Source organism: Arabidopsis thaliana, chromosome 3 (genome assembly GCF_000001735.4).
Source record: "Arabidopsis thaliana chromosome 3, partial sequence".
Taxonomy (NCBI): Eukaryota; Viridiplantae; Streptophyta; class Magnoliopsida; order Brassicales; family Brassicaceae; genus Arabidopsis; species Arabidopsis thaliana.
In genome coordinates this window covers 16,774,025-16,801,140 of record NC_003074.8, presented here as the reverse complement: position 1 = coordinate 16,801,140, position 27,116 = coordinate 16,774,025, and the positions used below count along the sequence as shown (strand labels likewise).

The 27,116-nt window shown below is 36.9% G+C and overlaps 7 protein-coding genes, 1 long non-coding RNA gene, 2 other non-coding genes and 1 pseudogene across 16 annotated transcripts; 2 read left to right on the top strand and 9 right to left on the bottom strand.

The window, feature by feature from the left end:
* Nucleotides 1-626: 626 nt before the first annotated feature.
* Nucleotides 627-1,892, bottom strand: AT3G45755 (annotated as a pseudogene; the record flags this gene model as incomplete). The annotated part of the gene is made up of 5 exons: nucleotides 627-749; nucleotides 872-940; nucleotides 1,010-1,153; nucleotides 1,251-1,351; nucleotides 1,439-1,892.
* Nucleotides 1,893-3,140: 1,248 nt separating this feature from the next.
* On the top strand, nucleotides 3,141-7,626 carry AT3G45750 (Nucleotidyltransferase family protein). 5 transcript variants are annotated; one of them, NM_001203086.1, is made up of 10 exons: nucleotides 3,194-3,370; nucleotides 3,729-3,809; nucleotides 3,905-3,990; nucleotides 4,178-4,441; nucleotides 4,519-4,703; nucleotides 5,090-5,185; nucleotides 5,499-5,544; nucleotides 5,798-5,904; nucleotides 6,000-6,104; nucleotides 6,195-7,518. In NM_001203086.1, the coding sequence occupies exons 4-10, from the start codon at nucleotides 4,228-4,230 to the stop codon at nucleotides 7,284-7,286; spliced, it is 1,845 nt and encodes a 614-aa protein (NP_001190015.1). In that variant the 5' UTR covers nucleotides 3,194-3,370; nucleotides 3,729-3,809; nucleotides 3,905-3,990; nucleotides 4,178-4,227; the 3' UTR covers nucleotides 7,287-7,518. The 5 variants fall into 5 exon arrangements, with proteins under 5 accessions (NP_001326898.1, NP_001190015.1, NP_001326897.1 ...); NM_001339220.1 differs by having other exon boundaries at nucleotides 3,905-4,093; nucleotides 4,183-4,357; NM_114444.4 differs by having other exon boundaries at nucleotides 3,208-3,370; nucleotides 3,905-4,093; nucleotides 4,178-4,357; nucleotides 6,195-7,626.
* On the bottom strand, nucleotides 7,601-10,380 carry AT3G45740 (hydrolase family protein / HAD-superfamily protein). Of its 2 annotated transcripts, NM_114443.3 has the most exons (12): nucleotides 10,205-10,380; nucleotides 10,007-10,110; nucleotides 9,827-9,862; nucleotides 9,670-9,743; nucleotides 9,494-9,534; nucleotides 9,313-9,384; nucleotides 9,029-9,215; nucleotides 8,654-8,749; nucleotides 8,507-8,574; nucleotides 8,219-8,405; nucleotides 8,027-8,110; nucleotides 7,601-7,935 (listed from the first exon to the last, which is right to left on the bottom strand). In NM_114443.3, the coding sequence occupies exons 1-12, from the start codon at nucleotides 10,309-10,311 to the stop codon at nucleotides 7,861-7,863; spliced, it is 1,131 nt and encodes a 376-aa protein (NP_190160.1). In that variant the 5' UTR covers nucleotides 10,312-10,380; the 3' UTR covers nucleotides 7,601-7,860. The 2 variants fall into 2 exon arrangements, with proteins under 2 accessions (NP_190160.1, NP_001325636.1); NM_001339217.1 differs by having other exon boundaries at nucleotides 10,007-10,380.
* Nucleotides 8,253-8,338, bottom strand: U6.10p. Its single transcript, NR_141310.1, has one exon. It is a non-coding gene; the product is annotated as an other RNA (small nuclear RNA).
* Nucleotides 10,381-10,450: 70 nt separating the features above from the next.
* On the bottom strand, nucleotides 10,451-11,361 carry AT3G45730 (uncharacterized protein). Its single transcript, NM_114442.3, has one exon. It carries the CDS (start codon nucleotides 11,067-11,069, stop codon nucleotides 10,851-10,853), a length of 219 nt encoding a protein of 72 aa, NP_190159.1. The 5' UTR covers nucleotides 11,070-11,361; the 3' UTR covers nucleotides 10,451-10,850.
* Nucleotides 11,362-12,005: 644 nt separating this feature from the next.
* On the bottom strand, nucleotides 12,006-12,251 carry AT3G00800. Its single transcript, NR_143868.1, has one exon. It is a non-coding gene; the product is annotated as an uncharacterized misc_RNA (transcript).
* A 1,944-nt stretch (nucleotides 12,252-14,195) lies between these two features.
* Nucleotides 14,196-16,095, bottom strand: AT3G45720 (Major facilitator superfamily protein; the record flags this gene model as incomplete). Its single annotated transcript, NM_114441.1, has 4 exons — nucleotides 14,196-15,015; nucleotides 15,084-15,622; nucleotides 15,701-15,918; nucleotides 16,005-16,095. The coding sequence occupies 4 exons, from the start codon at nucleotides 16,093-16,095 to the stop codon at nucleotides 14,196-14,198; spliced, it is 1,668 nt and encodes a 555-aa protein (NP_190158.1).
* A 273-nt stretch (nucleotides 16,096-16,368) lies between these two features.
* AT3G45710 (Major facilitator superfamily protein) lies at nucleotides 16,369-18,553 on the bottom strand. The gene is made up of 4 exons (NM_114440.4): nucleotides 18,326-18,553; nucleotides 18,035-18,252; nucleotides 17,418-17,959; nucleotides 16,369-17,349 (listed from the first exon to the last, which is right to left on the bottom strand). The coding sequence occupies exons 1-4, from the start codon at nucleotides 18,420-18,422 to the stop codon at nucleotides 16,524-16,526; spliced, it is 1,683 nt and encodes a 560-aa protein (NP_190157.2). The 5' UTR covers nucleotides 18,423-18,553; the 3' UTR covers nucleotides 16,369-16,523.
* Nucleotides 18,554-18,939: 386 nt separating this feature from the next.
* Nucleotides 18,940-19,189, top strand: AT3G07245. Its single transcript, NR_141309.1, has one exon. It is a non-coding gene; the product is annotated as an other RNA (long non-coding RNA).
* Nucleotides 19,190-19,872: 683 nt separating this feature from the next.
* On the bottom strand, nucleotides 19,873-22,428 carry AT3G45700 (Major facilitator superfamily protein). Its single transcript, NM_114439.3, has 4 exons — nucleotides 22,295-22,428; nucleotides 21,995-22,212; nucleotides 20,951-21,492; nucleotides 19,873-20,877 (listed from the first exon to the last, which is right to left on the bottom strand). Exons 1-4 carry the CDS (start codon nucleotides 22,374-22,376, stop codon nucleotides 20,073-20,075), a joined length of 1,647 nt encoding a protein of 548 aa, NP_190156.1. The 5' UTR covers nucleotides 22,377-22,428; the 3' UTR covers nucleotides 19,873-20,072.
* Nucleotides 22,429-22,990: 562 nt separating this feature from the next.
* AT3G45690 (Major facilitator superfamily protein) lies at nucleotides 22,991-24,873 on the bottom strand (the record flags this gene model as incomplete). Its single annotated transcript, NM_114438.1, has 5 exons — nucleotides 22,991-23,242; nucleotides 23,338-23,791; nucleotides 23,865-24,403; nucleotides 24,476-24,693; nucleotides 24,786-24,873. The coding sequence occupies 5 exons, from the start codon at nucleotides 24,871-24,873 to the stop codon at nucleotides 22,991-22,993; spliced, it is 1,551 nt and encodes a 516-aa protein (NP_190155.1).
* Between the last annotated feature and the right edge of the window lie 2,243 nt (nucleotides 24,874-27,116).

The following is a 27,116-nucleotide window of genomic DNA, read 5'->3' as shown; positions in this document are numbered from 1 at the left end:
AATTATATTTTCTACAAAAAAGATTATGAAAGTTAAAGATAAAAGAACTTACCTAACTTAAATAGCTCATCCTTTAAGAGCATGGTAAATTGATATGAGTCAAAACTATGAATTTTAGATATCATATAAAAAACTTCTTTACTTTCATTTTTTTCACGAATTTAGTCGATATATTCACCATCTTTTAATGGTTATAATTAGTTAATTGCAATACAAATTAGTTCTCTAGGCTCCGCAATCCTCTACTACTACTTTTTTTTTTTTTATTTGTGCACACCAAACTTACATTAAAATTAACTTGAGGATACAACAACCCAAAGTCAGAAGCTCTTTGCCAAAAAAAATCACAAGTCGAACGTTTCGAAATAAAGACATAATTGAACAATAAAACTTGAAAACGATAAAATAACACATTCTTCAAGAATGTTTTCAATTTTATCGGATTGAAGTCAATCGTCGACTATCGGTCTTGCAGTAAAACCAAGAGTGATGCTTTTTTTTTTTGCCGTCTGATATTTTATTAAATCAAATAAACCAAACCGAGTACATAGAAGTCCAGATAATGAAAAAACAGAGCATGATAACTCAACTATAAACCAAAGATAAGGTGTAAAAAACCAACAATATCATCTCCTCTTTTCTTCTTCAATTCTGGAAGATAACCACACAGGACCTCCACGAGATAGGTAAGATCTTGTTCTTCCATCCCTTGTGACACTTAGAGCAATGTCCCTTGCGATCAAGTTCGCCTTCGAGGATGAGACCATGAAAATGACCCGAGAGAAACTTGAAATGATTCTGTGAATCTTGTCGAGATACGTAGATTAACGAGGCCAATTAGAAGAGTCAATAATAGCTTCTATTGCCGCACCACAATCTGACCAAACCTCAATGTTGTCCAAGTGTAAATCCCGAAGACTTTGTAAAACCCATAGTATCCCTCTCAATTCAGCCGCAATGCGATTCGAGGTTGGTAAAAACATCTCCCTCGCATGAAATAAGACATCACCTTGAGCATCTCTGACCAACCAAGCACCACACAACGTCCTCCTTCATTGACCCAAGCAGCATGCACATTACACTTTAAAACACCTAAGCTCGGTTTGATCCATCTATTCTCCCTCCTAATAGGTTGCGAGTTAGTGATGTTGTCCTGCAACTGCCGGTTTTGATCCATATAACGTTTCATTACGGTGCTTCCAAATGCCCCAGAGAATCCAAGGAATCGCCATTCGTAGAGGTAAAGGAACCCCAACATTACTCATTAGTTTCAGCATAAAACCAATGTTATCTGTGATCGAGTCCGTAAAACCATGTGGAGGCATATAGATATTAGTATTCTCCCATACCTCTCTAGCCGGCCAACAGCAAAAAAGCACATGGCTTATTGACTCTATATTGGTTTGACACAGCGAGCACATAAGGTTAGTATGCATACCATGAGCTTGTAAACATGTTGAAACAGCCAAAGCACCCGATAGAGCTCGCCACAGGAACATTTTGATCTTGGGTAGAGTTTTGAGATCCCAAATCTTCTCCTTAAGACAGCGAGTTACTTGTTCATGTGTGGGTGGTGGAGGCTGCTGCTTAAGATGTGAGATCAACCAATTCCCGCTCTTCACAATGTAGCAACCATTACGATTATAAGCCCAAATGTCACTATCCTCTAGGCCAATGTTAGGAGGATAAGACATGATTCTAACAACGTCCGGTGAAAAAAACAACTCTGATAACAATGCATGGTCCCAAGAGCCTTGGTGGGTAATAAGGTTTGAGACCATTAGTTCCAAATCAAACAGAGATTGTTTATTAAAAGGGCGCTGCGGAGCCTTATCAAATATCCATTTGTCATTCCAGACACTTGTAGATTGTCCATTGCCAATGTTCTTCATAATGCCTTTCTCCAACAGATCTCGTCCGTGTATAATGCTGCGCCAAGCATAAGAGGGACGGGAACCAACCACAACATTCATGAAATCCTTTTGTTTAAAATACCTAGCTTTAGAAACTCTAGTCAATAAGGAATCAGGCTTTGTAAGAAGGCGCCATGCTTGCTTGGCGAGTAAGGACCAAGAGTGATGCTAGTAGATCTTTTGCTTTAGAAAACGAGCTAACAATCAAAATTCTCTCTTTTAAAAAGGAGAAAGATAGAATTGAACTCTCAATTAAAGAAGAAAATCTCTCCACAGAAGAGGAAAGTCTCTCCAAAGAAAAATACCAACCTTCCAAATAAACAAATTACGATTAATTATTTACAAAAAGAAAAACATATATTTTCTTCTTCTTCTATAGAATATGTTTAACACACAAATAATAAAAAAGGTAAAAGTATAGTTCTAAATTACTAATATATATGTTCTCTTGATATCATATAAAATAAAATTATAAAATCCTTAATTTTACATTATAAAAACCTCAAATTGATATTCATTAGTAGAAGAGAAATTTGCTAAAATAACCAACAAAAATTTAATAACTAACAAACTAACCAAAGAAAAAAAGCAGAGCAATATTTTCTGTATAAATTACAATATATATAATTTTACCCCTGCCACATCATCATCTTTTCTTCTGTGTTTTTTTCTCTCTTTTCTCTTCCTTCTCTTTATGCAATTTTATTTTGTCTCTTCCTATTTTTTGTGAACTCTACAATTTTACTCCCATTATATTTTTAATGATTTCATAAAATATAATAATCTCTTGCAGAAACCAGATAGTCGCAGAAACCAGATAGAGACTGTAACCAAAGAAGCTGTGATATGGGAGTTTCGAATTATAGAGCGAGGAACGCAATTTGAGTTCAGAGAATCGACTTCCGTTGTTGCTTGGGTTCCATACCATCTTTAGGGTTTAGTTTTCTGTACTTATAAACAATTTGATATTTCTCCAAACAAAATGAAGCTCGAAAGCGAAATATATGTACTATACTGTTCTGCTTTGTTTTCAAGACTTTGCTTTGCTGATGCTACTGAAAATTGTTTGGATGAAAACAACGCCATATCATCCAGCCATATTCAATTCTTCTCGTGCTCCACGCACTTACCATCTTTTTTGTTGGAAAGAGTTTGTTGTCTTTTTACCACATCTAAGTATTACTCAACACATTATAGATTTTATGGTGCTATATTCTTTATTTCATTTTCCAAAAACGTCATTTTTGCAATTCACCCTAGTAGAAATACCGAAATAACCTAATTACACAAAAATACAAAAAAAATTTGCTAGAGAGCCACCATTGTCTCTCTCCCCGTCTCTCCTCAGAATTGGTGTCTCTCTTGTCAATAACCACGGTTCTCCCGTAACGGGACCGTAAAACTGCATCCTCTCCGACTAGTTTCATCGCCTTTTCCTCTGCCTATAACATTCTCCGGTGCGTAACCCTTACCTTAACTCTCAAAATTCAATTGCTTTCCTTCAGATTTTTTCGTGGGCTCTGGATTACAAAACCCATCGACTGTGCTTAAAAATTGAATCTTTCTCTCATCTTAAACTCGAATTCACTACAAAAAAGCTTCTTTAGGTCTTAGTTTTGATAATAATTAGGTTTTTGATCGAATCTATGCTTAAAAATTGTGTCTTTGTCTCATCTTAATCCTCACAACTACTCGAACACTATAAAAAAAGCTCCTTTAGATCTTAGTTTGATAATAATTAGGTTTTTTGATCGAAACTATGCTTAAAAATCGAGTCTTTTGTCTGATGTGAATGGTTTCTATGTTATTTTGCAGGTTTAGTATCTCTGCTTAAGTAGAGAGTAATTATGGGCTCTCGAGGAAATGTGGCTGAGGATAAAAATGTTTCGAGTAAAGGTTAATACTTTACTCTTTTGATGATATATTTCTTGATTGTTTTGTGTTCACTACAGATTTTTGAATCATTCTTGTTTTGGTTTATGGGATGTCAGTGATTCGAAAGAAGGTGAACAACACTGTGTCAATAGCACTCAAGAGATATAAGATTGATAGTTATATCTTACTGGATCTTGATAAGGTATTAAATGATGTCTACTGCTCTTTTCGACCGGTTTCTGCTGATTACAATACTAGGAAGGAATTGGTCAAAAACCTTAATACTATGGCTTTAGATATTTATGGTAATGTAGTCTTTTTTTCTATCTTATTTAGCTTAGTGATATCGAAAGTTAGCAGAGGGTTTATTTAGTTTATGTGTTCATTAGGTAAGTCTGAAGAGAGCAGCCCGGTCCTTGAGGCGTATGGGTCTTTTGTGATGGATATGTATTCATCTCAGAGTGATTTAGATGTGTCTATTAACTTTGGTAATGGAACATCTGAGATTCCTCGTGAAAAGAAGCTCGAGATACTTAAAAGATTTGCTAAGAAGCTCCGTTCTCTGCAGGGTAAGATATTTGTTCCATTCTTCTTGCTGTTAAGCTGTATGCCAATTCCATTATTGTTTTCCATATATACCAAAAACCCCAACAGTCTCTTTTTAGTATATCGGGGACACGTGAATACGACATTCTTAAAATGATGAGTTTCATATATACTTCTTTTGTAGGAGAAGGGCAGGTTAAGAATGTTGAATCTATCTTCTCTGCTAAAGTGCCAATTGTCAAATTCTCTGATCAAGGGACTGGTGTTGAGTGTGATTTGTCAGTCGAAAATAAAGATGGCATTTTAAATTCACAGATCGTTCGCATCATATCTCAAATTGATGGCAGGTTTCAAAAACTTTGTCTGTTGGTAAGAATTTAAGTTCTATTCTAATGGCTTTCGTTATCCTTCTAGTACTAATGACTTGTGAGTTTTTTCAACAGAAATTTCTTTTTAGGGTTATAGATTTTTATGCTACTGCCTATGGTTTGTTGCTTTAGTTTCTTTCAAGTCTCTTCAGTTTTTTTCTGATTTTCAATTCAACAAAAGCTTTCCCCAGTACTAACTAATTTTTCAGAATAATTTTTCTTTACTATTTAAGTGGAATCTTCGAGTCTCACAGATTTTAGTGAAGTAACTTTAAAGCTAGGGACTTGTTGGCTAACCATAGTTTTCGTATGAAAGAAGTATTCAAAGTTAAAGTATGTGTAGTTGTGGTCAGTATATTTACTAATGTGACTATTCTCATATGTCAGGTTAAGCATTGGGCCAAAGCTCATGAAGTTAACAGTGCGCTACACCGAACCCTGAATTCTGTATCTATAACATTGCTAGTCGCTCTTCACTTACAGGTATCAACTTAGTTACTTGTGTTAGATGTTCACTAGACTCTGTACTCTTATTATTCCAGTTACATTTACAAGGGATGGTTGATTCTTATAGGTAGAATTTTGACTTATGCCCACGTAGGTAGTTTATCTGGCTGTTTAATGGGAATAAATTTGATTCTTTTTCAACTGTTGGATAAAGTGTTTGGTTTATTATTGCTTCATCTTAAGTTGCATGTGAATAGTATCTGATCAGATCCAGGCGTATGAGGAACTTTGAATGTTGAATGACTAAATACTTCCGAGTCTAATTGCTTCTCCTTTGTCATATGCGCAGACTCAAAATCCTCCCATTTTACCTCCATTCTCTATGCTATTGAAAGGTAATATTAGTATCCATACAGTAAACTAAGTGAAAGAGAACTATGGTGGGTTTGTTCTTTTTGAGGCGGTCATTTGTTTTCTGGCAGATTCAACATATACAAAGTCTCTTTAGGCTTTTTTAAGCTTGTGATACTAATAGAACACTTGATGATTGTCAGATCTCAGATTACATTTTTAATACTCTTCTTTTAACGTGCTAGCAACATATTCCTGTTTTCCGTAATGACATTAACTGAGTCTTTTCTTTTCCAGATGGAATGGATCCTCCTAACGTGGAGAAAAGGGCACAAAAGTTCTTAAACTGGGGACAGCGTAATCAGGAATCTCTGGGTAGACTGTTTGCAACCTTTTTTATTAAGGTGCTATATCGTTTTACCTTTAAACCCAAACACCGATTACAAAACAAGCTGCAGTACATGCTTTTGTATAACGAATTAGCATTTCTGTCTTGCAGTTACAATCTGTAGAATTCCTTTGGAGACAAGGGCTCTGCGTCAGTGTGCTGAATGGTCTTTGGATATCTAAAAAGTGGAAAAAAGTTGGCGTTGGATCCATTAGTGTAAGCTATAAAAAACTCTATTCAGTAAGATTACATTTGCTTTCTTACTTTTTTTGTCTTATATCATTTTTTTTTCCGTTTGTCTTACAGGTTGAGGATTTTACCAACATATCTCAAAATGTCGCAAGACGGGTTAATGGTGCAGGAGCCAAAAAGATATACAGCTCCATAAACAGAACCGTTGAAGACATCTTTGAATTCCTCAATGACAAGGTTGCTGGAACAGATCTCAGACATAGGTTGTTTGGCAAAGGATCTGTTGTGCAGATTCCTCCTGTGGCGCCACTTAATGGAAAGACCGCTGGAATACACAAGGTGTCTGGCCAACAAGCTGTGGTGCAGCCTTCTCCTCCTGTGCCGCGACTCAATGGCAAAATTGCTGGAACACATCGCAAACAGAAGGTGTTTGCGCAACAAGCAGTTGTGGAGCCTCGTCCTCCTGTGCTGCCACTTAATGGCAATATCGCTGGCACACATTTCAGACATGAGTCGTTTCGCCAACAAGCTGTGTTGCAGCCTCTTCCTCCTCTGCGGCCAGTCAATGGAAGTATTGGTGGAACTCATTTCAGAGATAGGTTGTTTGACCAACAAGTACTTGTGGAGCCTCGTCCTCTTCTGCCGCCATTCAGTGGCAGTATCGCTGAAACGCATTTCAGACATAGGTCGTTTCCCCAAGAAGCAGTTCTGGACCCTCGTCCTTCTGTGCAGTCGCGCAACGTTTACTCACAACAACTTCACAATAACTACAGAAACGGTTTCAGCGGTCCTCCTGAAGAACATCACACCAAAAGACTTTGTTTGGGAAACCGCTACAGAGCTCTAGAAGAAACGGGTAACTGGAGAGAGGAAGAGAGATACGAAGATCCCAGAGGAAAACGAAACAGGTATGTCGGAAACTTTAATGGGTTAGAAGAGTTTCGTGAAATCCCCCGGTTTGGAATTCATAGTAACCCTTTAGATGATCCTTATAGACAAGTCCCTTTGAATGCTGGAACAAATGGTCATTTGGTTCACCATAGGCATGATGGTAGATATAATGGTGAAGAACCAATGCATGTGGGACAATGGCAAGACTACACTCGTAGAGTTGGTTCGCCACCACTACAACAAACCCCACCACCTTATGATAGAGTTAGTTATGAAGATTTTCGTCCTCATTTAGGTAGATCGTTTTACCATTAGGGTTTTTGGTCAGCAAAGTTAAAAACCAATCACCAACCATTTTTTTAAGATGTTTATAACTTCATATTATATGAAGCCGGAATCAATATTAGAAGGGAATTGATGTAACTACAGTTTTGGGTGATGAGAAAGTGTCATGAATGTTGTATTTTACTGTTTATTCTGGATTCGGTTTAAATTTGGATTGGAGGATTTGTAACCAACTTTTATGTAAGAAATCATTTGAAAGTAAATGTTGTGAAACTAATGTTTTTTATAATGTCTATTTGCCTTAGATCCTTAGTACAAACATTAATTGAAAGAGCATTTAAACGATTTAATACCAAAATAATGACTTATCAATTTAGTAATGTAATCACAATAGTGAAGAGAACACAATATGTTGAAAGTTGAATAAAATCTCAAATCATAAAGAAAATAGTGACTTCTAGATTCAATAATGTTCACTAATTTCTGTTTACTTGTTACTACACCATTTCTTTGGCCTCGCCGTGAAAATAACCAATATGTTAAATAAAATCTCAAATCGTCAAGAAATACTTGGACTGGTCAGAAAAAATGAGAGTGATATAACTCATGACAGTAAGCTTTGCTTGGCGGACTCTCTTGTCAAAATGAAATCAACTGCTTCCTCGACGGTGTCAACGACCTGAAGAAGTTAAACAGTTTCACATGAACATAAACTCACGGGAATAATAATAATCTTCTTTTAAAGGCTAAGTGATGATGTTGATGCTTACCAGATCAGCTGGAAACTCGGAATGGTTATCTTTTCCTTTGAAAACTCCGGTTCTCGTTAATATTGAAAACCAAGGAGTCCCAGCCTGTCACACAGATTTACTTTTAATAGACTACTAATGGTTTAAGGTAAGATTAGAGGAATGTTTTATGGCGAGATGACCAACTCTAGTCTGAGAGAAAGAGTACGAAACCTGTCGTGCGCCTCTGATGTCGATTTTAGGGTTGTCCCCGATCATATATAGTGTCTTGAAGTGGTGACTTCCTTGGTTTGAAGAATAAGGGGATGTAGCGATTTCTTTCAGAACATCTTCTGCGTTTTTGAACACAAATGGATTTGGTTTGCCAAATGATGTGTACTCTAGAGGTTTTTCATGAATTCTGCAAGTATGTATTCAAACTCAATCATGCAAAACTGAATTGAACAAATGAGGAAAAAATGTGAACATATGGAATGTGTGTGCTTTGAATTTGGTTATTACCTGTTGAAGATTGATTCTAACGCGATTCTAAAAGCTCCCATGCCAAGACGTTCAGTAGGAAACTCAGTCTGAATTTAGTTGACAATGCATCAGTATACCATAAAGTAAATCAAAAGAATGGAGAAATAACAACGGATTCACCAGAACCTGGTAGTCTAAATCGTCATTGGCAATGTACAAATGAGGTTGAGGTCCAATTTCTTTCCCAGGAAGTCCTCCAGTTCGTAAAATGTCACAAAGAACCTGACCAAAAGTATCAATCAGTATTCATTCACCGTGAGTTAGTAGCAAAAAATGTTAACCAAGCTCTGCTGCCCCCAACAAAAACTATGAGGATCTACAGCCAAAGACCATTTAAAATGTGTTTTCTTTTGTTTTTTTTTCCACATAATCGTGAAGCCAGTGATATAGAAATACAAAAGTCCACTTTGCCTTATTTATTACGATGTGTCATGTGTGCTTAAAGGATTTTATCAGATAAGTATCACATCTGAAAATAAAGATATGTGAAGCAGGAGAAACCTGGATGTCTCGGCTCCAATCAACTGGATCACTAACTATAAATGCTGCCTGAACTCTTTGGGATAGAACATCTTCTCTTGATCTAAGCTCCTTGTGACCATCCTGCCTGAACATCAATTTCTTATATGGCGCCAAGGGATCAATGTTGTCAAAGTAAGAGGCATATTCGTCCATTGAAATGACGTTTCTGAAAAATAAATGTACATGTATAAATCACCTGAACAGAAGTTTGAAGCAGAAACTAACGAAAATCAGAAAATTCAAGAAAAGAGCCCTAAGCTTACTTGAAACCATAATTAGACATCACCGCGGCAGGTTCCCCTTTTCCAGCTGCAACAACAAGCTCATTTTCAAACCTGGTCCAAGCAAATCACTAAACATCTTTCTGACCAAACCAAGGAATAGAATATCTTATAAAATTGTTTGCAAGGTCTTTCTTGTGCACTATGTGATTTTATAACTTACCTATTTACTAGCTTCCGAAAGGGTGAATGTGCTTGTATCACCTGAAACATGAACAAAATGTCAAAGAGATTACATCAAAAGAGTTACAGTTACTAAAACTTAACTTTGGCGACTACTGTAACATCCACACTCTACAGAAACAAAATACAAAGGAAATGATGTGACAAGGTTTCAACCTGCAATGGAGAAACTTGAACACCTAATAAATGACTCATCTCAGAAGCCCGTTTAGATTCAGGCAAGCCACCTCCTGCCATAACCAATGACAAAAAGTGATGTTAACTATATAATTCACTCATTTGACCTATTTTAAGACTCATAACAAAGACTCACCATTAGTCAAGAATAAGAAAGGTATCTTCAAAGCACCTGCAAAAGCAACCTCAAAACTCATCATACACTGGAAAGATTACAAATTAAACCTAAACCAGTACTTGGCCTAGAGTCAATCTACAACAATGTACATTGTTGACAACCTAATTAAGCAGGTTCTAGAAATCAATGATTGCATACCGGAATCATCGTAGAGACGTCGGAGAGCGCTAGGAGAGCCACCAACGGGAGAGGAACCAAGAAGAATAACTCCATCGATATCGAATGCTATGCCAAAAGACGAGCTGTGTTTTGTTTTTTTGTTTGGGGTCAGAATCAGGAAGAGAGGCGATAAATGAGGAAAAGGAAGGAAAGCAGAAGCGGGAGAGGAGAGCTCACCGATTCGATTCCGGTGAGATGGTGCTACTGAAGGAACGAGACGGTGGTCGGAGATTAAAATTCCGCCGCCGCAGCGAGTTTCTCGCTAAGATTAGAAGATGATTCATTTTTTCACGGCGGCGGAAAAAAAAAAGATTTGGGAGAAAAAATTATACAATAAACCCTCTTTCTAAAAAGGTTAATTACAGATTTAGCCATCTATGTTTATTTATTACGACATTTATCCTCAAATTTGGAGTAACTACAATTTCATCCCTCAGTTAAAATCAGATTTTTTTTGTTGACTTCATCAAAATGTTAAGTAGATTTACATTTTCACAAAGATACAATTTACTACAAAGATACAAAAATAAACTTCTAAAGAAACATAATATTTACATTTTTACATAGATACCAAAATATTAGCCCAGAGGCCCAAACTTTGTATGAAACAGAGTAACTTACCTTTAAATCTTTAATTTACCCCAACAAAAATAATAAACTTTTTGTATAACATATTCGAAAGAAGAAGCCAAAGCCAACAACTATATTACATTTCATACAAGATTTTCAAATGAATATGAAAATCCGATCATCTTCTCAGAGAAAGGGATTGTCTGGAAGCTGGCATGGAGATAAAGTGTATGTAGTCGGAGAGTCTGCTTAACTAGCCTCCTCTCTTACCGTCTCCGTCGTAGTTGTTCTGTTTCCCTGATCCGACTAGATCACCCGCGATCATTTTCTTGATTCGGCCTCTCCTCGGAGTCGGTGCCATCGAGGTTTCCGATCTGACTAGATCACGAAAGATCATGATCTTGACTCGGCCTCTCTTCGGAGGAACAGTTGATTCCTCCTTTCTTGAGCTGTAAGGAGATGGAAGCTCCATGGTCGCAGTTGTAGTATCTTAAGATCTGTGTGAAAAAAAGAAGTAGAAAGAAATCAAAAGAGTGAAGCAGAGAAACAAATTTAAATGCGAGTAACATAAAGTTGAGAGAGAGGTTATTAAATAAGGCTTTGAGACACACAACACTCACAAAGTCACAGACCAAGTCTTTTGAAGACCAATTCTTTCACTTGCAGAGCAAGCTACGTAAGGTTACTTTGGTAATTCTTATTAGAGATAACGTAATTAATTCAGTAACATGTGTGATCTACAAGGTTTTTTTGGTTGGTGTCTGAGTAGATGTGGCAATGGAGACACGTGTGAACGTTATCACTATCGTAACGCGCTACTACAGTCTTTGTCGCTGACTTGCTGAAGGGTTATTATAGATCCTCTTTGTTCCATAGTAGATAAGCAAGCTTTAACCTATACATATATAAATATGATTAACAGGAATGTAACACACGTAATTGTTCAAATGATTTACTCTTCTTTTTTTTTTTTTTGTTAATTCCACACGGCAGAATTCGGGTTTAGATGAATTTTAGAGATCTATACATAGTTATGAGCTACCTATATAGTATCATTTGACAAATGTAATAAGTAGTTTTACTTTCGTTGTATCATCGCTACAAGTGAATCCAAAATTTATGACACTTGTTAATTGTTATGTTAGGCTTTATGCATGTCCCAACAGATATCAGTTTTGGTCCAAGACCCGTTAGTATCATTTTTAAGTTATGGCATGTAATATATGGAACAACTTGTAAATATTTACAAGGAAGAAAAGAAAATTTGTCTACATAATATAGAGATTAATAAGCAAAAAATATCTTCTAACAAAAACTTTTTTTTTCATACGTGATACATGAGATTACATCTTACAAAGTATGTACATAATTAACATTAAAACAACAACAAAAAGTATGTACACAGTTATTTACAATCTCGCCTCTTCCACAGTGAAACGATCGAGGCCGTCGATTTGAGGAGTTTGCGGACGATCATGATCTTGACCTGTCCTCTTCTCGGAGGAAGCCATTGTTTGGTTCTCCTGGAATTGTTGGGAGACAATAACTCCATTTCTGAAATATGTTTATAGAAAAAAGAGAAATATGAGAGAGGGAGAGGGGGGAGAGACAGAGAGAGTAAGTGAGGTGACAAAAGTGTCTGAATGAGTGTCTGAATGAAAAAGTGTCTGAATGAGAACGAGAAAGTGAGAAAGCTTTTTATAGAGACAGAGCAGAGCTGTTCTGTTTTGTTTTTTTCCCCTACGCTAACATTTATTTTGGTCAGGGCATGGTTATACGAAGAACGTGTGGGAGAAGCTGGAGGGTATATTTGGTATTATTCTCGTCAGAAATTTGTAAGAAATTTTGTAGACAACAACGATAGAAATTTGTAACATGTTACGAACGAATTAGTAAATTTATCTGAAGATAATTAGTTAACATATGTTTCAACAATTACAAACCCTTTATTATTAAAAGTATATATATTTATTGTCTATAGACCAATTCTATTCACTTGCGGAGCAAGCTACGTACGTAGGTTAATTTGGGTAATTCGAATAGAAATAACGTACTTAAATTCATAAATGAACGGTGATTATACGTGACAACGGAGAGACATGTGTCATCAACACGCTAATACAGTCGTTGTCGTTGACTCAGTCTAAAACCTGGTTTTGGACCCAATCTGATGAGGTTCACTGTATTTAGATGATCCCTAAGATAAATAAATTTTCCCGCGTTGAAAAAATCGTGAACAGTGTTTCTGCTTCGAGACGATCACTGTAGAAAAGGGTTTATGAAAATGGAGAAGGTTTCTCTGAGATGTATAATGTTTATCTATTGTCAATTGCGGTAAAAGAGGGGTTCTTAATCGCTCGTCAGAAACAATTTTGGTTTCACTTCTTTAAATCCCTAGAGATCGAAATTGCTCAATCGATATTTTAAAGTAAAACAAAGAGAGAAGAAATGTATGAGTGGATTTACATTGGACATGTACTAATTACTATATCTGTAGCTTCTTACAATGTTCTGTTAGTAGGTACATTATTTGTAGAACTGTCAACTGGACAGGCGGCCCATAGGCTTGCCCAGTCCAAATGCATATGGACGGGCTATATTCCAGACCATAAAACAAATGGTCCAATTGGGCATATGACCAGTTTTGTCCGCGGATAATATGGGTTTGACCATATGGACAATGGGCTGCCCATGGGCATGAATTGAGGGAAAAACACAATTTTACCGTTTTGTCGGAAAAATGCAAAATGCAAAAACACAATTCTTTAAAATCATGATTTTTGATTTATCAATAATAAAATGGGCTATACATGGGCTTGCCCATATGGACATGGTCTTTATTAGGCATGGACATTTTTCGGACCATTGTCCATTATGAACCGTCCAACTTGGCCCATAAAAAAAACTGTCCATACGGACACGCCCAATGGTCCCTGGACGGACCCGTCCATTTGACAGCTATAATTATTTGATCTGATGGTTTAATGTCTTGCATTGTAGCCTTGTAGGCCAAGATATATATATGTTCTTTCAAGTAGAGTAGAGAACAAATCAAGGGATGGGACCATGAAAGCTCTCCTACGGCTTCCGATTGAGAACGCCTGCAGGTTTAAAATCTTACCATTCGATTTTTTTTCTTTTCTGTTTACTCTGTTTCATTAGTCACAACAACTAATTCTGTTATAACTTCATGGCTAATTCATGTTTCTTAGAGTAATAGACTTGGGGAAGTTTTCTGTGTCTCATTAAACCAAAAATTTATATACCAAACCATATGGTTAACAGATAATCAAATGCTACCTTATATCTTCATATAGAACATGAAATTCTGTTTGTCTCATTTCTTCAAACTTTGTTTCAGTTAGCTTCAAAGTAACTCGTTAAGTGATTAACTTTAACCTTTTAGGGCTTTAGAGTAATCTTTCGTTGCTCTGGTGGTGGCAACTTTTGTTGATCTGTTTCTCAGTCATAATTCAAGACTCCAAACTCTTATCTGAAATTATATAACCTTGATGGTCAAACGCTACAGTTAACAGGTGCAAATGAGATATTGACTCAAGACAAATGTAGAGAAAAATGAAACAAAACATGTTGTGTCTTAGTTTGTAACATCTTTAGGATCTTGTCTGTTATCATCTTGGATTTTTCTGTACGTGAAATACCAAGAGCAGACAAAGAAATAGCCAAGGTTCAAGACACCTCCAATGACCAAAACCCAGTACACATTGTCCACTCTCCCGTGGTTAATGTCGTCTGGTAACCACGCGGTGGTCCTCTGTATCAAGTTTATTAGAGCTGTACTTAAATAGAAGGAGATTCCAAACGCCACCGAGGTCACAGAGGTTGCTGTGTTCCTCATAGACTCAGGGAACTCTCCATAGAACACTGCAACATTCGCCATATAATGAAAGGCATCGCCAATTCCAACTATCACAAGAGGTGGTAACAGCCATAACACTGACATAGGATGCTCATTTTCAACTGTTTTCAGCCTTTTTGCTTCCACGATGGCGGAGATTGCCATGCTAAGGATGTTGAAAACTTGGCCTATACCGACTTGTTGCAGTGGTGTCAGCTGTTTATGAGTTATCTTCTGATAGATGGGATAAATAGTCCAGTTATTGAGCACGAGAAAGACGCATGAAGAGATGAGTACTATTACTTGTAGAGACCCGGCCGGGACTTTAAATTTAGAGTCGAGTCCTCGGTCTGTTACCAGAGCTTGGAGAACCGTCATGCTTGCTTGGACACCAATGGAAGTTCCAACGAATAAGATTGCTAACCATAGAGGAAGAACTCTGAGAACAGATTTAAAATCTTCTACTTCCTCAACAGAACATAACCTCCAAGGGTTATGACATAAGCCATCTTCTTGATTTAAGTCCTTTTCGCTCTTTAATGCTGCACGGTTCAAAAACCTGCACATATAAAAGCTTGTTTAGTTCATGTTTTAGAATTCACAACAACACAAGCTTTTTATATTCACCTGAAGCTCTTGGAAGGCATTCCAATACAAGTCTTGGATTCTTTTTCAACTTCCCGGTGATAATCTTCTTCTTTGGAAGAGGTCACTACCTTGATTTTCAGTATAGCAGCGACTAAGACGCGGATAAGGCTTGTGAAGGGACTTCCCATTGGTTTGTCATGCTTGTAGAATCTCTTCCCGGAAATGAAAACTATGAAACTGATCAAATTAGCAGCTGCACAAAGACCAAACCCGAGTCTCCAGCTAGCATTCTCCTGTGTATATACAATTGCTGTCGCGCTAATAATCGCGCCTGTATTTACCGTGAGGAAGTACCAGTTGAAGAAGCTTCCTTTGTCTCTAGGTTTATCATACTGGTTTGCACCAGCAGATGCCAAAGCCACCCGTGTCCCAGAAGTTCCAGCAGTCACTAGAGCTAACGCTGCATACAAGACCCCGAGGTGGAGTTTTGATGGCGATTGGCATAGGATTGAGCCTGTTTCACACGGTCTAGGTCTCAAGTTTTCGAAAGATGAGATCAGAGTCAAGAGAAAGATGCCCTGAAAAAAACGTTTTAAAACTTGTGAGCTTTGTAGATAAAGATAGTAGAGAATCAACGAGTTCTTGGACTAACTTACAAGCAGAGAAATGAAAGCAGAAGCCGAGATTACAGGAATGTTTCCAAAGAAAGAATCAGCGAGAATGGCTGTAACAACAGGCAACATGCTGAGACATCCATTGACAATGTTTGAAATCTGAGCAGCAGCTATGCTCTTGATGTTATATTCCTCGATCAAGAAGACAATCAAGTTCAGTACCCATCCATAAGAAGTCACTGAAATACCTAACAATGTAGCTGCACCAAATAGAACCCAAAAACACTTTGTGATGACCCTATGTTGCATCTAAAATAGAAATAAAAATCCTAAACACAAAACTAACCTATCATGAACGGAAAAGTGATGCAGCCACCGCGTTTGCAATCACCGGAGATCTTTGCTTCTGTGTCATTAGATAATACTAAACCAGCCATGATAGAGAACAGAGTAACTCTGTGTAAGCTGAGAAATGATTTTAATGTAAATAATGAGGAATAATGTGTCATTAGTCTTTCTTTATCCATGAAAATTAGTTTCTGACAGCTAGTGAATATTAAAAAGAGTTTACCAGATCATCGATTGTCATCACATGCATTATTCTTCAACAGTTTCATCCACTAGTTATTATTAAACATAAAAATACGTTTTAAGAATCATGTTGTCAATTTCACATAATGTACAATATAATCTTGACACTGAATTTGTATTTGGTGAAGTTTCACAAACCGAAAGATCTGTGGAAGTCATGAAACTGGTTCCTTCATTATTTTCATTGTAATTTTTACAAGAACATGTTGTGTCTTAGGTTGATTATCAAGACTACTACAATGCAAAGAAAACTAGGAAAACAACATGTTGTGTCCTAGGTTTTAACATCTTTAGGATCTTGTTCATGATCATCATCCTTGAGGTTTCTGTATTTGTAAAACCAAGAGCAGACAAGGAAATAGCCGAGATTCAAGACTCCTCCTATGACTACAACCCAGTAAACATTGTCAACTCTTCCATGGTTTATGTCATTTGGTAACCACGAGGTGGTTCTTTGGATCACGTCGATAACAGCTGTGCTCAGATAGAAAGAGATTCCAATCACCACTGAGGTCAATGAAGTTGCGGTGTTCTTCAGAGACTCAGGGAATTCTCCATAGAATACTGCAACATTCGCGGGAAAATGAAACGCCTCGCCTATTCCAACCATCACAAGAGCAGGAACTAGCCATAGCACTGACATGGGATGGCCTCCATTTTCAACTGTTTTCAGTCTCTTTGCTTCCACAACAGCTGATATCGCCATGCTTAGGATGGTGAAAACGTGACCGATCCCAACTTGTTGAAGTGGTGTCAGTGGTTTGCCGATTAGCTTTTGGTACATGGGATAGATGATCCAGTTGTTGAGCATGATAAAGACACAACCAAAGACGAGTACTATGACTTGTAGAGACCCGGCAGAGACTTCGAAGTGCGGGCTAAGTTTGCGGTCCATGACCAAAGCTTGGAGAACCGTCATGCTCATTTGTACTGCCACGGGAGTGCTGAGGAACATGACGGCTGCCCAGAGAGGTACAAGTCGGAGAATGGCTTTGAAGTCTTCTACTTCCTGAACAGAGCATAGCCTCCACATGTTATTACTTGAGTCACCACTCGTGTTTAAATCTTCTTTGTTCTTTAATGCTGCACGGTTCAAGAACCTGAAAATGTAAAGCTCTTTTTAGTTCTGGTTAAACTTTCATGAATCAAGCAAGGTTTTGGTCTTAACCTAAAGCTCTTGGAGGGCATTGTAGTATAAGTCTTGGCCTCTTTCCCGAGACCATATTGATGATAGTCTTCGTCTTTTGATGAAATCACTGCCTTTCTTTTCATTGTAGCAGCAACTAAAACACGGATCAGGCTTGTATAAGGACTTCCCAAGGGTTTGTCATGCTTGTAGAATCTAACCCCGGCGATGAAAACGATGAAACTGATCAAGTTAGCAACGGCACATAGACCGAACCCAAGTTTCCAGCTAGCATTGTCTTGTGTATATACAATCGCTGTCGTGCCAGTAATAGCTCCAATATACAGTGCAAGGAAGAACCAGTTGAAGAATCTTCCTTGTTCTTTAGGCTTCTTATATTGGTTCGCACCCGCGGCTGCCAAGGTGAACCGCGTCCCAGCTGATCCAATGATCACTAGAGCTAAGGCTACATACAAGATCCCAAGCTGTAGTTTTGATGGCGACTGGCATAGAATTGACCCCGTTTCACACGGTCTAGGCATCAAGTAGTTCAAAGATGTGATTAAGGTCAAGAGAGAGGTTCCCTGAAAAAATGGTTTTAAAGCTGGTAAGCTTTGTATATCAGAACATAGAATAGAATTAGTGAGTGTTTAACTTACAGCCAGAGAAATGAAAGTGGAGGTGGAGATGACGGGAATGTTCCCAAAAAAGGAATCAGCTAGGATGGCTGCAACAACAGGTAACATGTTGACAACTCCATTGACAACATTTGAAATCTGAGCAGCAGCGATGTTCTTGATGTGGAATTCCTCGATCAAGAAGACGATCAAGTTCATTCCCCATCCGAAAGAAGTTATGGACATGCCTAATAATGTAACTGCACAACATAAAACCTCACCAGTATCAACATCTATATATGTTTTGGTTTCAAAAAAAAACAAAAAACAAACCTAGCATGAACGGTAAAGTGATCCAGCCACCACGCTTTTCGCTTGGATCGCTAGAGCGATGCGCTACTTCCGTGTCACCAGATTTTGAATCAGCCATGGTAGAGAACAAGATGAACCAGGAGGGCAAATGGAGTTATAATGCAAAGTTGACTTGTGTTTGTGTGTTATAATGGAGTTAGATAAAAGACTTGAAACTATATATATAAGCAAATCCATAACAATTATTATGTAGGTGCAGTGATTTGGTACTAATCTTGTTTGGTCCCAAAAAGACCTAATCAGATTCTGACAGTCCATCTACCGTTGGTGACAGTTATAGAAAACAATAAAATTATTTGACCAAATCTTCAATAGTACGTAGTATTCATAATCATCAGAAAAATATTCTAAAAAGAAACTTTGAATAATGTTAATAAAGAAATAAAAAACGCACGATCGAATATTGTGTCAAAATCGTTTGTATCAGCAGATGCATAAATATTTTTCTTATTGCCCAAAAAATGTTTTAAAAAAAATCTAAGCACCATTCTCACGTTTGAAACTCTGTTTTCGTTCCCAAAAGTCAAATCTTCTGAAGCCAAATATTCATGTCAAACAACAAATCACGAGACCATGCTACCAACGCTGTCATATATTAAGATTTTCTTCTCTCGGGTTTCACGGGCTTCATTTCATAGTACCCTATATTTGGTTCGCAAGATAAACGCCTTGCTTCCCAAGATATCTCTAATTATATTGTTTATATATTCTCAAGCCAAATCTTACATCTTTCTTATAAGACATACAAAATTCAAAGTGATTTATGGTGTTAAGTTTTCTCCAAACCATCGTTTGTATTAATTGATTTTGCTTGAATCTTTCAAGATTGTAAATGACACACTTTCTTTTTCTAGAAACAAAAAAGAGCAAAACAATTTGGACCATTTCTTGATTTGTGAGTGTGATCCTTGCAGATCTTCTTTGTATCGTTCCAATCTTATCAGATGTCCTCGACGGGACAAACCATTTGCCGTATGTTGGTGTATATATGTTGTTAGATTTTGTTCACACAACCAATGTGGAATATCTATGTTAGATGATTAAGATTAAGTACAATACTAATTATCTCTTGGCCCTTTTAGTTATGTTGATTAATGATGAAAAATACTTGGGTTCACCCCTAGGGTTAAACGAGGTTAAATGTCGGTTTGAGTTTATTTCAAAAGGTTTGGGTTTAGAAAGTACGATTAGGGTTTAGTTTTATGATTAAACGGGTTAAATATTGGTTTAGGTTTATAAACAGATTTAGATTTTACAATTAAACGAGGTTAAATGTCGGTTTAGGTTTAGAAATTACGATTAGGATTTAGTTTTTTTACGATTAGATGAGTTTAAATGGCGGTTTGGGTTTACAAAGAAGAATTAGGGTTTAGATTTTGTAATTAAACGAGATTATATATCGGTTTGGATTATAATTATAGCTTTAGTTTATTATGTAATTTAAGTAGGAATTGACATTGCATGTTTTTTTTGGTTAATATAAAGGAGGTGAAGAATCCTTAAAAAAGCTAGCTAACAGCTCATGAGCTCTAATCGGTCCATTGGAGCTAGGATACTAATAATTTGAGGTATGAGTTTGATACAAATAACATTTATTGGTAAAAGTAAACACAAACGGCAAACAGTGAGTTTGCATGTAGCACATAAGTTAGTTGCATGAAGACACAACTACAATATAGAGAAAACGAGGACAGAACACGTTAGTGTCCTAGTTTGTAACATCTTTAAGATCTTGTTCATGATCATCATTCTTGAGGTTTCTGTATTTGTAAAACCAAGAGCAGACAAGGAAGTAGCCGAAATTAGAGACTCCTATAATGACTAATACCAAGTAAACATTGTCAACCCTTCCGTGGTTTATGTCATTTGGTAACCACTTGGTGGTCCTCTGGATCACATCGATAAGAGCTGTGCTCAGATAGAAAGAGATTCCCATCACCACCGAGGTCAATGAAGTCGCTGTGTTCCTTAGAGACTCAGGGAATTCTCCATAGAATATTGCAATATTTGCTGGAAAATGAAAGGCCTCACCTATTCCATTAATCACGAGAGCAGGAACCAGCCATAGCACTGACATGAGATGGCTATTTTCAACTGTTTTCAGCCTCTTTGCTTCAACAACGGCTGATATCGCCATGCTTAAGATTGTCAAAACGTGGCCGATCCCGACTTTTTGTAGCGGTGTCAGCGGTTTGCGGATTAGCTTCTGATACATGGGATAGGTAGTCCAGTTGTTAAGTATGATAAAGACGCATCCAGAGACGAGTGCTATGACTTGCATAGACCCAGCAGAGACTTTGAAGTGTGGGCCAAGTTTACGGTCCATGACCATAGCTTGGAGGACAGTCATGCTCATTTGCACCGCTAGGGGAGCGCTGAGGAACATGACAGATGTCCAGAGAGGGACAAGTCGGAGAACGGCTTTGAAATCTTCTACTTCCTGAACAGAGCATAGCCTCCACATGTTATTATTTGAGTCTCCTTCTGTCTTCAATGCTGCACGGTTCAAGAACCTGCATAATAAAAATCCCTCTTTATTAGCTCTCTTTTTAAGTTCCATGAATCAGGAAAGCTTTTTGTTTTCACCTGAAGCTCTTGGAGGGCATTGCAACATAAGTCTTGGTCTCTTTTTCGAGCTCGCGGTGATGATAGTCTTCGTCTTTGTATGAAATCACAGCCTTTCGTTTCATTGTAGCAGCGACTAAAACGCGAACTAGACTTGTATAAGGACTTCCCAAAGGTTGGTCATGCTCGTAGAGTCTCTTCCCAGCGACGAAAATGATGAAACTGATCAAGTTAGCAGCGACGCAGAGACCGAATCCAAGCTTCCAGCTAGCATTGTCCTGTGCATATACAATTGCTGTCGTGCCAGTAATCGCTCCACCATATAGTGTGAAAAAGTACCAGTTGAAGAACCTTCCTTGTTCTTTAGGTTTCTTATATTGGTTTGCACCTGCGGATGCCAAGATGAACCGCGTCCCAGCTGTTCCAGTGATCACTAGAGCTAAGGCTGCATACAAGATCCCAAGTTGTAGTTTTGATGGTGATTGGCATAAAATTGATCCCGTTTCACACGGTCTAGGTCTCAAATAGTCCAAAGATGCAATAAGAGTCAAGAGCGATATTCCCTGAAAAATGTTTCAAAACAGGTAAGCTTTTATATCAGAAGTTGTTTAAGAAAGCATTAGGCATGCGGTGACCTAGTGTCTAGCACCTAAAACGCTTAGTCGGATAACCTTAGGCAGTTTAGCCAGTTTAGACATTTATTACATAAAACATTAGAAATATGAGCTTATACTTAAAACATTATATAAAATACATATTAGAAAAATAAAAATAGAATATCGTAAACAAAGTATAGACAAAACATTTCTTTAATGTACATCAAAACAATATATGAACGATTGTAACTATGTATATAGAGATAAAACCTACTTGAAAATTAGAAAATGCACTAAAACTAGGCGTATATACATTTTAGGCGGTCGAAACAGTTGTTTAGGCATTGTCTGAGCGCCTTAAACTAGGTCTGTGTAATTTTAGGCGGTCAAAACGGTTGCCTAGTAACTGCCGATACCGTTTTTAAAACACTCATAACACATAAAAGAATTGGTGAGTGTTAAAACTTACAGTTAGAGAAATGAAAGCGGAGGCTGAGATGACAGGAATGTTCCCAAAAAAGGAATCGGCTAGGATGGCTGCGACAACAGGCAACATGTTGACAACTCCATTGACAATATTTGAAATCTGAACAGCTGCGATGCTCTTGATGTTGAATTCCTCGATCAAGAAGACGATCAAGTTCATTACCCATCCAAAATAAGTTATCGACATGCCTAACAATGTAACTGCACCACATAAAAACTTTACAATCATCAACATCTGTTTATGTTTTGAGTTCACATAAACAAAAGAGTCAAAAACACAAACCGAGCATGAACGGTAAAGTGATCCAGCCACCATGCTTGCTAGAGCGATGCGCTTCTTTGTCACCAGAGTCTGAATTAGCCATGGCAGAGAACAAGTGGAAGCAGGAGGTACTTTGACTTGTGTTTGAGTGTTATAATGCAGTTTAGATAACAACCGTAACCTATATATATAAGCAAATCCATATCAATTATTATATGTTGGTAGTGATCTTTTTTGGTGGCAAAAATTTCATATCAGATTCTGACAGTTCATCTCCTAGTGTCGTTTGCCAATATCAGGTTGGTGAATGTAATAAACAACTAAAAAGCAATCGCCCATATCTTGCCTTATCTTCAGTAGCAGTAAACCACTCCACAAGCATAAGAAAAGTATAAATAGACAAAGATTCAAGAACTTTAAATAAATTTTATTAAAATTTAATATACTCTCGACCAATCATTGAGTCACTTTTGTATGATAAGACCTTAAAATTATTAATTATGAATCAGGAAATACAGAAATGATTTCCTTTTTCTCCAACAAAAAAAAAAACCAAACCACGTTTCTCACATTTCAAACTCTGTTAGAATTAAGCAAGATAGTGAGAGTGGTTATGTAGTTGTTGAAAGAGTTTTTGTTGTCTGATTATTGTCATAAAAAAGGGTCTTTCAAGATGATCAAAACAACAAAAACCACAAGAACAGAACACGTTGTGTCTTAGGTTGTATCGTCTTTTGGATCTTGTTCCTGATCATCATCATCATTCAGGTTTCTATATCTGTAAAACCAAGCGCAGACAAGGAAATAGTTCAAGACTCCTACAATGACTAAAAGCCAGTAAACATTGTCAACTCTTCCATGGTTAATATCATTTGGTAACCACTTGGTGGTCTTCTGGATCAGAGTGATCAGAGCTGTGCTCAGGTAGAAAGATATTCCAATCACCACTGAGGCAATGAAGTCGCGGTGCTACTCAGAGACTCGGGGAATTCTCTATAGAATAATTCAATATTCGCCGGAAATTGGAACGTTTCTCCTATTCCTACTATCACAAGGGGAGGAACCAGCCATAGCACTGACATGGAATGGCCATTAGTAACTGTTTTCAGCCTCTTTGCTTCCACAATGGCGGATATCGCCATGCTTAAAATGATGAAAACGTGGCCTATACCGACTTTTTGAAGCGGTGTCAATGGCTTATGGGCTAGCTTCTGGTACATGGGATAGACAAGGCAATTGTTCATTAAGATAACAATACATGCAGTGATGATTACTATGACTTGGAGGGACCCGGCCGGGATTTTGAAGTGAGGCCCGAGACCGCGGTCTGTGACTAGAGCTTGTAATATAATCAAGCTTGTTTGCGTCACCATGGGAGTACTAACGAAGATGATGGCTAGTAACAGAGGGAGAACTCGGAAAACGGCTTTAAAATCTTCTACTTCTTGAACAGAACATAGCCTCCAGTTGTTATTAACTGAGTCATCTTCGGTTTTCAATGCTGCACGGTTAAAGAACCTGCACATGTAAAAGCTCTTTTAAGTTCTGTTTTAAGTTTGATGAATGAAGCAAGTTTTTTTTGTTTTTTCACCTAAAGCTCTTGGAGGGCATTGCAGAAGATGTCTTGCCTTCTCTTCCAAGCCCATGGTGATAGTCTTCTTCTCTAGATGAAATCACAGCTTTCCTTTTTCTTGTAGCAGCGACTACAACGCGGATCAGATTTGTGAAGGGACTTCCCATTGGTTTGTCATGCTTGTAGTATCTCTTGCCAGAGACGAAAACTATGAAACTGATCAAATTAGCGACGGCGCAAAGACCGAACCCAAGTTTCCAGCTAGCATTTTCCTGTGTATATACAATTGCTGTTGCACCAGTAATAGCTCCAGTGTAGAGTGTGAGGAAGTACCAGTTGAAAAAGCTTCCTTGTTCTTTAGGTTTCTCATATTGGTTTGCACCCGCGGATGCTAAGGTAAACCGCGTACCAGCTGATCCAATGATCACTAGAGCTAAGGCTATATACAAGATCCCGAGCTGGAGTTTTGATGGCGATTCGCATAGAATTGACCCTGTTTCACACGGTGGAGGTCTCAAGTGGTCCAAAGATGTAATCATGGTCAATAGAATGATGCCCTGGAAACGTTTAACAACTAGTAAGCTTTGTGAGTCACACAAGACAATAGAATATTTAAGTCTCAGACTTACAAGCAAAGAAATGAAGGCAGAGACGGAGATGACGGGAATGTTTCCGAAAAAAGAATCAGCTAGAATGGCTGCAACAACAGGCAACATGCTCACACATCCATTAACAATATTAGAATTCTGCGTAGCAGCGATGCTCTTGATGTTGAATTCTTTAATTAGGAAGACGACCAAGTTCATCACCCATCCGAATGAAGCTATGGAAAGTCCTAACAATGTAGCTGCACCATATAGAGCCTTACAATAATCACTATCAGTTGTCTATGTTGTGTGCTCAAAAACATAAACCAAAACAGTCATAAAATACACTAACCGATCATGAATGGAAACGTTTTCCAGCCACCGCGCTTGCTGCTTGGATCGCGAGTGGTCATTGCTTCTGTGTCGACTGAACGAGCCATGACAGAGAACAGATGAAGCAGAGGAACACTAAATATAAGCAAGTACGGAATAATTATGTTGTGCAATGATTTGTTAATGATCTTGTTTGGTAAACTTGTTATTAAGATTTACACTAAATGTTGTTATAATTATATGTTTAAAAGTTTAGTTTTTCTCTTACCTTTTTGAACTACTTGGCACTCTCATTTATTAAACAAGGATCTCTCTTAATTACACAATTAAAGTTCCATAACTGAGAAATCTGTCCAAATCTGCCCATTATATAAAAGATGAAGGGAGTTCTTTAAGGATTTGACATCTTATTATGTGAGAGCAAATAAAAGATTAACTTATTAACATGTGTCCAACTATTTAATGTGTATAAAATTCATTTAAATTGAATTTAATTATGTTAAAAATCATTTAAGGATAAGCATAAAATAATAATTAAAACTCAAATTTAATTTAGAAACAACACATTAATAGTGTTTAGATCATTAACATAATTTAGAAACGACACACTAATAAAACTAAAATCATCTAGCAGATATAAAGATCCAACGATTCGAAATCGTTCATTAGGGGTGTAACATAAGCGACCACGCTAGCATGCAGTTACCTCATAGATAGATACTCATTCTTTGCATTATTTTCTAAATATATATGTATTTTTTTTTTTATAAACCCTACAGTTAGTCTCGATAGAAAGTAGAAACGCATCAAAGTGCTTCAGAAATGACTTCTTCCCAGAGGACTACTATACTAAGATTTCATGTAGTAAATATTAAATTGCATGTAAATTGGTCAATATTTATAACACTTATGTTTAGAAATTTGACTATTACAAATTGACTAAGAAATTATATCAGATATTTGACTGAGATTTAGCTCATAATTGAAAATTTAAGCTACTTATTATATTGGTATGGTAATAAAGGTATAAGAGTCAAACTTTTATCCTAAATATATATAAAGATCGAAATTACTAGCTTTCACAAAAACATATTTCAACATTAAGAATAAATAAATTTCTTTCCTGAAAAATGATCTATGTATTCATTGCAAAATTTGACTCATATATTTTTTTAAAATAATATGTAGTCAAAATATAAAACAATAATTTGTAGCTATACTATATTTGATTACATATTTGACTAACTTCTTATTATTAAAGATTAGTCAAATATGACATAATTCTCACACAGTCTACACAAATGGGTCAAAATTTCCAAATATAATTTAATCATTGACTAATATTCATATAATTTATAATCACCCACGGATGCCAAGGTGAATTGCAACCCACTTGATCCAATTGTTATTAGAGCTAAGGCTGCATATAAGATCCCGGGCTGTAATTTTGATAGCGGCTGGCATACGATTGAGCCCGTTTCACACGGTTGAGGTCTCAAGTAGTCCAATGATGCAACCAGAGTCCAGCGAAGGATGCATTGCAAACGTTTAAGAACTGGTAAGCTTTGTGTAGTACATGAGAGAATCAGTGAGTCTTGGACTTACAAGTGTGATTGAACTGAAACTATTTTGATCTATTATATCTTATCTAAATATATGTTTTTCATATGGTACTGAATTTATAAAAAATAGTTTTATCATTTTTTGATAGCAGTAATTTAAAACTCAGTTAGGTACTACGAATTGTTTTGTCAAAATTTTCTTCAAAATTCATATCACCATAATACTTAAAAGTTAAAACTTTATTTGGTTAGTAATAAGTGGTAGAAGCTAGCCGGTATAGATGCATCATATCTAAGATTTTATTACTAATATTCAGATTCAGACCTCCAAAATATCTTAATTTTGGGCTTATTAATCATAAATATTATGTTTGAAATCGGCATGCAATATCTAAATGTTACAATCAAGATTTGATCTTAATTTTCTTAATTTACTAACAAGTTTTGATTTTTTTATACTTTTGTTTTTAACCTCAGTCTAAAAAAAACGATATGAAAGAAAAGCATCATCGTCAGTATTTATTAATCAAAGAAAAACAAGATCAATGTCTTGATCTGAAAGAGAAGCACCATCATCAAACTATACTTCTGAACAAATGAGTCATCAACAGCAAAATGTTTATCTGAAACAAATGCACCATCAACAACATATGATGATAACGTAAGTCATATTGATCGTTTAGAAGAAATATACTTACTTCATCATTATGTATTATTAATGGCGCATTTGTTAAGATATACATTTTGATGTTGATTGCACATTTTTTTTAGAAATACAGTTTGATGAT

Bases quoted from the DNA above. Each gene is read 5' to 3' on its own strand.
- AT3G45740 (NM_114443.3), bottom strand. From the start codon at position 10,311: ATGAATCATCTTCTAATCTTAGCGAGAAACTCGCTGCGGCGGCGGAAT. The intron at 10,111-10,204 runs GTGAGCTCTCCT...AACAAAACACAG, and splicing joins ATCTCACCGGAATCGAATCG to CTCGTCTTTTGGCATAGCAT. The intron at 8,575-8,653 runs GTTCTGGTGAAT...AACTAAATTCAG, and splicing joins ATGACGATTTAGACTACCAG to ACTGAGTTTCCTACTGAACG.
- AT3G45700 (NM_114439.3), bottom strand. From the start codon at position 22,376: ATGGCTAATTCAGACTCTGGTGACAAAGAAGCGCATCGCTCTAGCAAG. The intron at 22,213-22,294 runs GTTTGTGTTTTT...TATGTGGTGCAG, and splicing joins CACTTTACCGTTCATGCTCG to TTACATTGTTAGGCATGTCG. The intron at 21,493-21,994 runs GTAAGTTTTAAC...AACATTTTTCAG, and splicing joins CCGCTTTCATTTCTCTAACT to GGAATATCGCTCTTGACTCT.
- AT3G45730 (NM_114442.3), bottom strand. From the start codon at position 11,069: ATGGAGCTTCCATCTCCTTACAGCTCAAGAAAGGAGGAATCAACTGTT.
- AT3G45710 (NM_114440.4), bottom strand. From the start codon at position 18,422: ATGGCTGATTCAAAATCTGGTGACACGGAAGTAGCGCATCGCTCTAGC. The intron at 17,960-18,034 runs GTAAGTTAAACA...CCATTTTTTCAG, and splicing joins CCACTTTCATTTCTCTGGCT to GGAACCTCTCTCTTGACCTT. The intron at 17,350-17,417 runs GTTAAGACCAAA...TTACATTTTCAG, and splicing joins ATGCCCTCCAAGAGCTTTAG to GTTCTTGAACCGTGCAGCAT.
- AT3G45750 (NM_114444.4), top strand. From the start codon at position 3,761: ATGGGCTCTCGAGGAAATGTGGCTGAGGATAAAAATGTTTCGAGTAAA. The intron at 4,704-5,089 runs GTAAGAATTTAA...CTCATATGTCAG, and splicing joins TTCAAAAACTTTGTCTGTTG to GTTAAGCATTGGGCCAAAGC. The intron at 5,186-5,498 runs GTATCAACTTAG...TCATATGCGCAG, and splicing joins TAGTCGCTCTTCACTTACAG to ACTCAAAATCCTCCCATTTT.